The sequence below is a fragment of the Vespula vulgaris genome, chromosome 12, assembly GCF_905475345.1.
Source record: "Vespula vulgaris chromosome 12, iyVesVulg1.1, whole genome shotgun sequence".
Taxonomy (NCBI): Eukaryota; Metazoa; Arthropoda; class Insecta; order Hymenoptera; family Vespidae; genus Vespula; species Vespula vulgaris.
Window position 1 is genome coordinate 2,723,723 of NC_066597.1, and position 11,278 is coordinate 2,735,000.

The 11,278-nt window shown below is 25.1% G+C and overlaps 4 protein-coding genes across 17 annotated transcripts in view; 2 read left to right on the top strand and 2 right to left on the bottom strand.

Moving 5' to 3' along the window:
- The first annotated feature begins 2,326 nt into the window (after positions 1-2,326).
- LOC127068215 (uncharacterized) lies at positions 2,327-3,279 on the top strand. Its single transcript, XM_051004046.1, has 3 exons — positions 2,327-2,525; positions 2,612-2,786; positions 2,880-3,279. Exons 1-3 carry the CDS (start codon positions 2,452-2,454, stop codon positions 3,105-3,107), a joined length of 477 nt encoding a protein of 158 aa, XP_050860003.1. The 5' UTR covers positions 2,327-2,451; the 3' UTR covers positions 3,108-3,279.
- Positions 3,280-3,760: 481 nt separating this feature from the next.
- Positions 3,761-6,800, top strand: LOC127068211 (solute carrier family 35 member C2). Of its 3 annotated transcripts, XM_051004043.1 has the most exons (9): positions 3,761-3,908; positions 4,244-4,427; positions 4,508-4,731; positions 4,827-5,044; positions 5,111-5,183; positions 5,340-5,592; positions 5,762-5,937; positions 6,023-6,157; positions 6,288-6,800. In XM_051004043.1, exons 3-9 carry the CDS (start codon positions 4,528-4,530, stop codon positions 6,321-6,323), a joined length of 1,095 nt encoding a protein of 364 aa, XP_050860000.1. In that variant the 5' UTR covers positions 3,761-3,908; positions 4,244-4,427; positions 4,508-4,527; the 3' UTR covers positions 6,324-6,800. The 3 variants fall into 3 exon arrangements, with proteins under 3 accessions (XP_050860000.1, XP_050859998.1, XP_050859999.1); XM_051004041.1 differs by having other exon boundaries at positions 6,023-6,800; XM_051004042.1 differs by having other exon boundaries at positions 4,244-4,411; positions 6,023-6,800.
- Positions 6,796-9,901, bottom strand: LOC127068214 (protein obstructor-E-like). Its single transcript, XM_051004045.1, has 6 exons — positions 9,672-9,901; positions 9,126-9,348; positions 8,008-8,271; positions 7,657-7,851; positions 7,373-7,571; positions 6,796-7,254 (listed from the first exon to the last, which is right to left on the bottom strand). Exons 2-6 carry the CDS (start codon positions 9,184-9,186, stop codon positions 7,197-7,199), a joined length of 777 nt encoding a protein of 258 aa, XP_050860002.1. The 5' UTR covers positions 9,187-9,348; positions 9,672-9,901; the 3' UTR covers positions 6,796-7,196.
- A 286-nt stretch (positions 9,902-10,187) lies between these two features.
- LOC127068210 (probable cationic amino acid transporter) overlaps positions 10,188-11,278 on the bottom strand; it is a 13,341-nt gene continuing 12,250 nt past the window's right edge. For all 12 annotated transcript variants that reach the window (XM_051004039.1, XM_051004038.1, XM_051004037.1 and 9 more), the window contains one exon: positions 10,188-11,278. This exon is cut by the window's right edge and continues 4,344 nt beyond it. The gene's annotated coding sequence lies outside the window, so the exon portion shown is untranslated.

The window sequence follows — 11,278 nt, forward strand, 5'->3', positions numbered from 1 at the left end:
CATCAATTAATTTGTTATAAGAGTGTTGCAGAAAAAATCAACGAATTTAATGATCGTGTTCGGAAATCTAAAATAAAATGTCTATATAAACATAGATTCAAATTATTTATCAGAAAATAAACATTTGTAGAATCATGTTTATGTAAACATTTTTTCTGTTTTGTTTTCTCTAAGATCTTTAATACGATTTCTCAATTTAGAATACTTTTTTTTGTGGACCACTTTGAGATCTGTTTAAAATATGCAGCTTTATGTTTTTTTTTCTTTTTTACTTTATTTTATTTTGTACTATAATTATCTGTGATATTTTGCAAACGTGGATATTAGAATCCGAATTTCGGCGTATAATAGGCATGATACATCATTAGCCATTACTATTATTTTGTTAGAATTATTATTAAATTTTATTAAATTGCAACTACATATACTTTTTTATTTTATTTTAAACTTCAATTATTTAACATAATTTAAGATAATTTATATAAGTTACATGATTAAGGAATTACATCACATTAATGATATTACACATTAAGCAATAAATAGGTAAACACTGTTAACAAATATTTACTTAGAACTGCCAAAATCCGGATTCAAATTATTATTTAGTTTTTATTATAGTAGTATTGTAAATGTAAATATTTTATATAGAGGATTAGAAATTGAGAACTAATTACATATATTTACTTTAAATATGTGTGGTAAATACATGATATTTTAAATATGTTAGTATTCATAGGATCATACTTTTTATTTTATTTGATTTATATTTAACATTATAACTTATGTTTAGATAAAAATCATCAGTTCCTTGTCTGTAAATATTCAACAAACAATATTATTTAATTTTTTATAAGATAAACATTTTTTTATTTTAATATCATTTAATATTTTAGATGAGTATTTTTTTTTTTTAATTGTGTCATCAATACCTTAAACAATATAAAAAATTACTTGCATTCTTTCATATAACAGTTCGCACAATTCAATAGTATTTCATTAATATATTAGTCACATTTGGCATGAAAATATGAACATTTATATTTCATAAAAATATGCTTATTGGCAGATTCTTTAAATATATACAAAAATATTTAACTAAAATACATAGTTATGAGCATATAATATGTATTCGCAAATTGATAGTTGCATGAATATATTGGTAATTTTTATAGTTGTGCAATCAAAATAATTTCAATAAAATCTATGTAACAATAATATATTGAAGTCAATATTAGATAGTACAAAAGGAGATATTATATTTTTCTTTCTTGATTTTTTTTTTATTATAGGAATGAAATGAATGCTCAAGTGAATTTTTAATACTAATAAATGTATATGAATAATTTTAATTTTATGCAATAATTAGTTTAACATTATATGTAAGTGTTGAATGTAGTAGTGTCTATTCCTTATTTATAAAAACATTTTTAATTTTAATTAAATTTATTGAGCATACAATTTTAATAATATGGTAACATAGTTTGCATATGAATAAAATCGATTATAGAAAATTTACAAATTACATAAAAACGAACAAAATAATCCGGCAAAACATTATATTAACGCTCCCATGTTATATACCATGTCATAAGTATTGCTACATTTTATAATAAGAATTAGTTTAATTAGTTATGAATCTGAGTAAACTTATAATGTCCAAATTTTCTAAAATTACTTTAGATTTTGGTAATATCTGTATATAATAACTGCATGTGTATCTAGCAATTATGCATGTATAGAACTTATAAAATTTTATGATTATAGAAATATAAACAATGTTTGTGTAGTATGCTTTTAATTAATTATGGCCATTAGTTAACATTGGCCATTAACATTGGCCTTTTAGTTAATATTGGCCATCTTTAATAGTTTTATTACTTGAAGTTACTGTATTTATATAGCAATATATATGAAGCTGTAATACTGTATATCATTACATATATACGTGTATATTAATTTATATATCTTTTAGCTTATATCTTTTTTTTTACGATATTTCTAATAATAGTAAAAATAATAGAAAATACTATTTAAAGATTTAACTATAGTTTATAAATAAATTATTGCAATATTATAGATGTTCTATAGTCACATTTGTTTTTTGATTTGTCTCATAAATATAGAAATGAAATAAATAATTTTTTTTTTATTCACTATAATATTGTATTATGGTAATTATTATTTATACAATGTATAATGTTTTATCTTAATAAAATTTTCACCGCCAGATTATGCTAAAAAGAACAAAAAAAAAAAAAAGAAAAGAAAAAAAAAAGAAATTAATATCCCTATAACTAATATTCAAAAACAAAACAAAACTATTAGTAACTCCTTTAACATTCCTTTAAAATTTGACAAGTTTGGACTAACAACATTTAAATTTATTACAAAATTATTAAGTATGGAATAAACAAATTTTTAATCTGTTTAATATAATACAAAATTATCAGTATGTCTGAAACTAAAGTTATTGATACAACTGACGTTATTTGTGATTTGAAAGCTGCAGTAAAAGCTTTAGAATGGTTAGTTCATAATAAGTTATATCGAAAAATTATATTTTACTGTGTATTATATTTTGTCTTAATATAATAATATATTTATTATATAGCCGTAATAAAATGCAATTATTAAAACAAAAAATAGAACAGCAACAACAAGCACCAGTATTTATATTGATTCCTGTTGAGGAAGTAGTTCATAAAGATAAAAGTCCATGTCAATTTAGCAGAAAACAAATTATACACACAGATAGAACTTTAAAAAGCACTTGCAGAAAAAAATCAGTTAGTACAAACTATAAAAATAGAATTAATTTAAACTCATTAGCAATTGTAATTTATATTTAAACAATTAAAAAATATAAAAATCTATTTTAGAAATTAACAGACTTAAAGTTTCCTGAAATGCGTGGTGGAGTTTTATATACAAAATGTATGTGTTTGCATAGAAATGGACTTCAGGATTCGTGTCCGTTAACTAAATGCCAAGGTCAACCACAATGTCTTGTAACCCCATGGCCAATCTGTCCACCTGCAAAATTTATTAGATCTCGTTATCCAGGACAGTATCCAATGCCAATTAAGTCTGATCGTAGAAAATGTTAAAAGTTTTATAAAAAAACAGTATCATACAAAATATCATGAAAAAATACGGGATAATATACAATAATATAATTTGAAATGCTGCCTCAGTATATCTTTACTATTGAAATTACATCTTAACAAAATAATATTGTTGATTCTAACATTATTATTGTATTAAAGCCTATGTAAATATCATGATCATATTAATAAAAATAATATTACTTAATATTTATCAATAATATTTGCATCATCATTCAGTGTTTATCTTGAATGTTTTATTATAATTCGCGCGTTTAATTTGAACGGTATTCGATATCAATGAAGAGGGCACTGAAGTAGCAATACTTATCTTTACCAAAAATGTTTCTATTATGAGGCTTTGTAAAATTTTTATTCTCCGTCATCTTAGATAGAAGGTAATTTTTTTCCAACTCAGATAATTCATATTTTACAATATTTTTTTTATGTTTTTGAATTTCTTTCTTCGATGAACAAATGTCAAATCGAATGAACCTAAAATCATCCTTTTCAATTTTGCTCTTATCAAATATCTAATCAATGTAATATTGTTTCTATGGGTGTTTGTGCACTTACATATGTTTTCCTTTCTTTCCAGGATAAATTTATGAAACTTTAAATAGCATATGGACATATCGTCATCGGATATTCAATGTGATAACGAATGGAGTATTTTGCGCGTTGTACGATTTGATAATAGTACGATTGCTGTGTATGTTTTAACATGAATCAAGGCAATTAAGTCGTACATAAAATTATTTGGTCAAAGTAATATCTAAATTATAAATTATATAAAAATACCAGGTATTTACACATTAATTTAATTTCAAAATATTGCTTTTAAATAGTATATTAAAATCATGTATTCAATTTGATTCTTATTTTATTGCATATTTTATAAAAGTGTAAAGAATATTGTTCTTTCTGTATATTGATTATCAATAAATTTTTTGATATATATTATTAAGATAAACAATTGAGTAAAGAAATCCCAAATATAAATTCTTATTTTAGGAATTAAAATATTTTGTATAAATTTTATCTGTCTGTTATAATTAATATATTTTTGTAACTATTATAATAAATATTTTTTTATAGTCAATGATTTGTATTTTAATATGGATTACTCTTTTTTGTAGTATGTTTAATGTTAAATATTGACAAGAAGATTTTAAATACTGCAAAGAAGATTTTAAATTTATTGGATAAACTGGATGCAAAGCTTAACGTATACAAATTATATTATGTATCTTTCAATCATTTATGGGGTTACATAAAAGTGACAAGGAAAATTAAGGAGTTTAGTAGTTAGTACATTACAAGGTTGATATATTAAAATTTTCTGTTCTAAAAAATTAATTATTAATTAAGTTGTTTTTAATATAATGTTTCTTTTTATATAGATTGTACCAGATTTTAAGAAATGTCCAGATCAAGTATTAAATATCAAATAGTTAAGAAGGATGATACTTTATATTACTTGTCCTCTCAAAATACACCAGATTATCAAAATATACCTAAAAAGGAACCTTGTATAGGTGCCTTACAAACAATTTTAATAATTTCTATTTATTTTGTTTTATCTATAGGCCTTACTTTTTATCAGAAATGGCTTTTCAAAACATATGTAAGTAATATTTTTTAAATACTTATTAAAGAGCATAATAAATATTTAAAAGAATGGGCAATAATATTATTTTTTTTTTTTTTAAATTATTTCAGGGTTTTAATTTTCCTCTTGGAGCAGTAACCTGTCATTTATTTGTGAAATTCATATTGTCTGCATTAATACGTTGCATTAGATTATGTTACAAAGGATCACAATATTATGTCAAACTTACTTGGCAAAATATAATATGTTCACTAGCACCTCCAGGCATAGCTAGCGGATTGGATGTCGCTCTATCAAATTGGTCAATTGCATTAATCACAATATCTTTGTGAGTATAAATAGTTTTTTAATTAATCTTTAAGATCTACTAAATGTATAAAAAAAAAAATTTTAGATATACTATGACAAAGTCCAGTACCATAGTTTTTATTCTTGGATTTTCTCTTATATTTAAACTTGAAAAAAAGGTAAGAAATTGTTCTTCATTCTCTTGATAAATCTTAATTTAATTACTAAAAACTTTTAGACAAGTATACTAAAATAAAACTAATATTTTGTTAAAAATGTTCATTCAATACGATTTTTTCATAGAGTAAAACAAATTATTAGAGCATTTGTTTCAGTCATGGTCTCTAATAGCCATAGTAGCAACAATATCAGGAGGCTTATTCATGTTCACTTATAAATCCACTCAATTTCATGTGCTTGGGTTTATATTATGCCTTCTGGCATCGTTCTCAAGTGGTCTCAGATGGACTATGGCTCAAGTCATAATGCAAAAATCTAAATTGGGTCTTCGAAATCCAATAGATATGATTTATTATATGCAACCATGGATGTTGCTACCTGTAATACCTATTACATTATGGTTTGAGGGTAACAAAAAACATGTTCTACTAATTACGAGCTATGTAATTTTTTTATGCGAATATTATCTTAATATTATACTAATGTTTTAGTTTTTAACAAAATTGCTTTTTACAAAGTAAAACCTTTAGTTTAAAGTATACATTATTAACAAATTTGACTATATATTTCATTTTAGGTCCAGAAATGTACAATAATTTTAAGAACATTAATTGGAACGATTTTGAACCAATTATGTTAACTGTAGCTGCAGTCAATTCTGGAGCTGTTTTAGCATTTGCTATGGAAATAACAGAGTTTTTAGTTGTCACATACACTTCTAGTCTAACACTTTCTGTTACAGGAATATTTAAGGTAAATTATAAATATTGAATCAAACTTTTATTGTGTATCTTTTCTGTTCTATTTTTTCAAGTGATTAACATATTTTATATTGCAGGAAATATGCATATTGATATTAGCTTTCGAATGGAAAGGTGATCATATAAGTGGCCTAAATTTTGTAGGTCTGTTATTGTGCCTCGGCGGAATTATACTTCACGTTATTCAAAAAGTATTATTTAATAGAAGTAAGGTGATTGAAAGTTTAGAACTAAGTGATAATTCAGTAGCAAGTAACAGCTCTAAAAAGGAAGATGGAATTGATACGAATTTACCCTTATTAACACAAAAATCTAGTTCCTTAATTAATTTATTAACTACAGATTTTACTTCGGACGAGGAAGATGATATTAAAATGAAAGAAAATTCTTCTCAAGTATTATCAAATATTTTACAACGCAGGGAATGAATGTAAATAAAAAAAAAATCATATTTATTTTTCTTCTTCCATGGAATTAAGTAATTAGCAATTGATATACCAAATTTTCCACATGCAAGAAAAAGCAGAATCGACGCATATTCCGTAACTATTATAAAAAAATGAGAGAGGCTAAAATTTAATTAAAACAATTTTAAGTTAAGTCAGATATGATAATATAATTGTTAATATTTTTTGTTTTTTATTGAAGTTAATATTGCATTAATAAATTGTTATAAAATCATTCCATAAAATAATTTAGTTAAAGACAATGCAAGAAATATGAAAAAGTTCATTATTTTTTAGCAGTAAAGTATAATTAATCTATGAAAATATTGATATTATGTCAAAAGAAACAAGTCGCTGTCAGAGCATACAATGTAAATTATTAATAAATAACTATTTATAGATATAAGAAGATTTATCTCAAGATTTATTTTATGTGTTGCATAGTAAGAATTGTAATAACTGGAATATCAATAATATGATCATTGGTATAAACCATCACATGTATACTAACATATTAATCATAATCTTAATAATTTCTTATATTATATATTTTAATAATACACAGATCTACATCCAGTATTTCAAGTAGACATTATCTACTAGAAAAATATATCTCTATATTGATTAAAAATAAATATTTACACTATGTTGCATCATTATAGTATACATTCGCATTACGTTAAGGTATTTTTTACGTTTACGAATTTGATCTATTTGTATTTCAGTATAGTTCATTAAATTGAACGTTTCATAATATTCGAAGTCTAATACAGTCTGGTTATAGGATTGAAATAAATTTTCAGTTTCAGAACAATCTTGTTGGATGAATATTAGGCGAAATTAAGTTAGTGGCTTCTGGGGCACTGTAATTGAAATATAATCATAAGATTATATTAATATTATAAATGATTAATATCAAAGCAATGGTATTAAATTGTAGAAGAAAAAAAAAAAAACAGTAAAAATAGTCAGATTACTAACCATCCAGTAACATTTTCTGCAGCATCACAGGCATCAATAAGCTCATTAAATGCATTTCCTTCGCCACAATTTAGCAAACGTGGATGTCCATTAACACAGATGTAATAATGCTGACAATCATGAGTACTACGATAAAATCTTATTTCACCACCCAAAAATGGACTTTCTTTGACCTCGGGACATCGAAAGCCGAGAAAAGCTATAGAATTCATTAACAAATAATTAAACACATCAAACTCACAAGTGATTATGTACAAAAATTTAATATGGAAATTTTCACAGACCTTCAGCATCACAATCTGGTACCTGATCAGGCCAATCACATCGATATGACTCTGGATTAAAAGCTAATCCTTCAGGACAATCAAAAATATATCCTCTACCATCAGCACAATTCATAAATTGTCCACAATTTTGATGATCACCAACTTTGAAGTATCCATACTGATGTGGACAATCTTCAGTTGGTTGTGCTGGCTCTAACAACGTTTCATACAAAATTTATGTATTATTTTTATTAAATAATATAATATACATGAAAGAATTATAATAATGTATAATATAATTTTCAGATATGAAACAGAGTGTACAAAAAAATAATCTAAAAGAAGAAGAAAGCGAATAGTACTACTCACGCCTGTTTGGTCTGCCTTCACAATCAACATCAATGGGATATCCACAAGGATAATTGAATCGTGCATCAGGATTGAAAACTAAGCCTTCAGGGCAAAGTTTCTCTTCTGGAACACCATCGATACATTCGATGTACGCGTCGCATTGAGATTGAATTGCGAAACGTCCGTTCTTTTCCGGACATGATCCTTGTGAAACTTGTCTAGTTGATGGTACTAGATGATTCGATTGTTGGGTTTTTGAATGTGTTTGATACTGACTAATGCCTACACAAAAAAAAAGAAAAAAAATTAAGGTAATTCAAACATAGAATATATATTTTTATTATAGAATATATATATATAAAGTTTAAAGAAATTTAAGGTATATAGATCTATAATCGATTAATCATTTCTAACATTCTAATCAAGTAGTATGTACATTTTACGTGTCATACATTGTTGGTAATATGAGTCTGTATATTACACGATTTATTACGAATCTGATACCAATCTTCTTCATATATTATATTCACGTATATGTTTCATGTATGACCTTCACACGCTCAAAGAATTTCGATAGTTCGCATTACGCTTGACCTCCGCGAGAAACCTGCATTCATTAGCATTACATGCATATCCTTTACGCAATATCTCGTCTAAGTCCTGCTTTTTCAAAGATATTATGAAATGTCAAAGGCAAGAATTTATCCGGTGAAATCTTCAGGCTTCATAGCATAGTAGAAATTGCTTTGGTGAGTTAAAGCATTTTGATCATCCATATCTAATTTGTTTTTATATAACGAACTAATATATTTTTAATAACTATTGTGTGATAAATCTAATGATAAATCCTTCTTATAAAATCATCCTTTTCATTCTGATATAATCGTTTAAAATTAATTTATTATTATTAAACAATTAGTATACAATAGTCGAAGAGAAATAAAATTAAGAAAAATATTATGAATAAAACGTGGAAAAAAAGAAAATAATTATATTTTTTAGATATTTTAAAGATTGAGAGATAAATTCATCCCTATCGTAGCTATATATAGAGAAAGTGTTTACATCTTCCAATAATGATTTATCGCGAATGAGTCTTTCACTTTCTCGAATACGTCGCAATAAAATGTACTCACATAGTGCGACGGCAAAAAAGCCGTAGGCGATGAGCAAATGGATGATCGGATACGTGGCCATTGAAACTCCTTCGAAGCACGCGAACTTTCCTTAACGATTACTAAAGAACGACTATGAACTCTGCCGTGTTCTTCTCGGCCTTTTATTATCTTTACCGGTCCTCGAAAGTAAACAGGAGAGAGAAGGCTCATCTTCTTGTGTTATTTCTTTTATTTATATCATCTAATTGTAGAAACCAATATACATGTGAACATTTTAATAATATTATGATTACGTAATTAAACAAATTTAATGGATCAGTAAGACTATAAAAACATTTCTAAATACTTTAACTTCTATAGTTGTTAAAAGTTTTTAATATTCACAAAACATATTATATTATACAAAAAAAAAAAAACATACATATTATAATAACAAATAGTTTATAGATGAAATTAGATAGAAGACATAAATTTTTGATATCGGTAAAAAAAATAGTTTGTAGATAAAATTAGATAGGAAACGTAGATTTATGGTACTGATAAAAGAAATATATGGTGTATTACGTAATATACGATAGAAACTACGTAATATAAAATTTTCCTTCGAACTTCGAGAACTTTTATATGCCTGGAGTATCAAAAAGAGCCTTGACATTTGTTGGCTTTCACATGTTGATCTCGACGCATGCTCAAAAGCGAAATGCCATCATTCAAAGAAATGATAGTTTATTTTAAAACGATAATTAATATAATAATACATTTTTATTCTCTAATTGAATTTAATTGACTAACAAATATAAATACTACTTTTATATTTGTGATTCTCTTTTTTGTTAAAGAAAAAGTAATGTTACGAATTTACAATTTTTTAATCGCGTTTTTATTATAATAAATGAATTTGTTGGTAAAAACTATAGGTAACATAATTATAAAATTTTATCCTCTAATTGAATTCAGTTAAATTTAAAAATATTTTTTATTATATATTTTATTTTTGAAATAATTTTTTTTATATGATAGAAAAGCGTATGAAAAAATAATGAATTCGTAGAGCGATAGGAAGTAACGACAGACAATTAATTAATGTCCTGAATAATCAGTTTTATTTTTAATGCTTATCAATATTAAACAACGCAGTTATGTATGTGGATGCGCGCATGCGCGTGTATTACATGGAAAATTTTCTTCTCCTCGTACATATGTACGTATTGTTTGAAGATAAACCGGATGTCCTCCACTCGATTGCCCCCGAAACATAATTATAACAATTGCACATCGCATGCCCATCTTATACTGCCCTTTCTTCATTTGATCATGTTTTTCTTTTTAACAAACAATACATTGGATAAACACATGGAAGTTTTTTTTATAGTTTTTTTTTTTCCTTTACATGAAAAGGCAAATAATAACAATCTTTCTATCTTTCTCTTTCTCTCTTTCACTTTCTTACAATATCTGTAGCAAGCATTAATAATAATAACGAAATTGTACAGTTTCTCTTTTATCCTTGACTATTCTTAAAAGTAAAGTAATTTAAGTGGCATAGGAATATTTATGTATTTAAAGTATCACATTAATCAATTAGCTACATGCATTGCTGTAAATGTATGTTTTAAGTAACGCAAACAAGTTAATCATTTCAATAAGTTTGTATCTGCTGTAAAATAAAAAATAAATATTCCTTTGTCACCGTGCGTAATTACATATTTTGTTCAACTTTTTTTTCTAACATTTCATTATAATAATTATTATTATTCTGTCAATAGTTTGGAAGAGATGAGTTGTGTAAAGAAATATATATTTAATATTTTTCAATAATTAATTCAACTCTTTTTTTTTTTTGAACGGCTTTCATTCTTATCACGGAAAAAATGAAAATTTTCTTATTTCGTAAATTTACATTAGTAATCAATTCAACGAGATATATTTCTATTGCGAGAGAAATAAAAGGAAAATATATTGTGTAGTTATTAGCAGTTTTGTTTTATTGGTATACGGAAAAACTTAATAATTTAGAATTTCGAAAGTAAATACTATATATCGCGTTTCCCTTTCTTTTTTCGCTTTTTTTCTTAATCTTTTAATTATTGCAATAGGCCTCTTGCTGTTTCTTATCTAAAAAGAATTTGATAAGAATTTGAAATCCTAACTAAAATAGCCTTGAGTCAAAT

Excerpts from the sequence above, each read along its gene's own strand:
- LOC127068215 (XM_051004046.1), top strand. The coding sequence starts at position 2,452 with ATGTCTGAAACTAAAGTTATTGATACAACTGACGTTATTTGTGATTTG. Across the intron at positions 2,526-2,611 it reads GCAGTAAAAGCTTTAGAATG|CCGTAATAAAATGCAATTAT; the intron begins GTTAGTTCATAA and ends TTTATTATATAG. Across the intron at positions 2,787-2,879 it reads GCACTTGCAGAAAAAAATCA|AAATTAACAGACTTAAAGTT; the intron begins GTTAGTACAAAC and ends AATCTATTTTAG.
- LOC127068214 (XM_051004045.1), bottom strand. The coding sequence starts at position 9,186 with ATGGCCACGTATCCGATCATCCATTTGCTCATCGCCTACGGCTTTTTT. Across the intron at positions 8,272-9,125 it reads CTTTTTTGCCGTCGCACTAT|GCATTAGTCAGTATCAAACA; the intron begins GTGAGTACATTT and ends TTTTTTGTGTAG. Across the intron at positions 7,255-7,372 it reads GCAGAAAATGTTACTGGATG|TGCCCCAGAAGCCACTAACT; the intron begins GTTAGTAATCTG and ends TTTCAATTACAG.
- LOC127068211 (XM_051004041.1), top strand. The coding sequence starts at position 4,528 with ATGTCCAGATCAAGTATTAAATATCAAATAGTTAAGAAGGATGATACT. Across the intron at positions 4,732-4,826 it reads AATGGCTTTTCAAAACATAT|GGTTTTAATTTTCCTCTTGG; the intron begins GTAAGTAATATT and ends AAATTATTTCAG. Across the intron at positions 5,045-5,110 it reads GCATTAATCACAATATCTTT|ATATACTATGACAAAGTCCA; the intron begins GTGAGTATAAAT and ends AAAAAATTTTAG.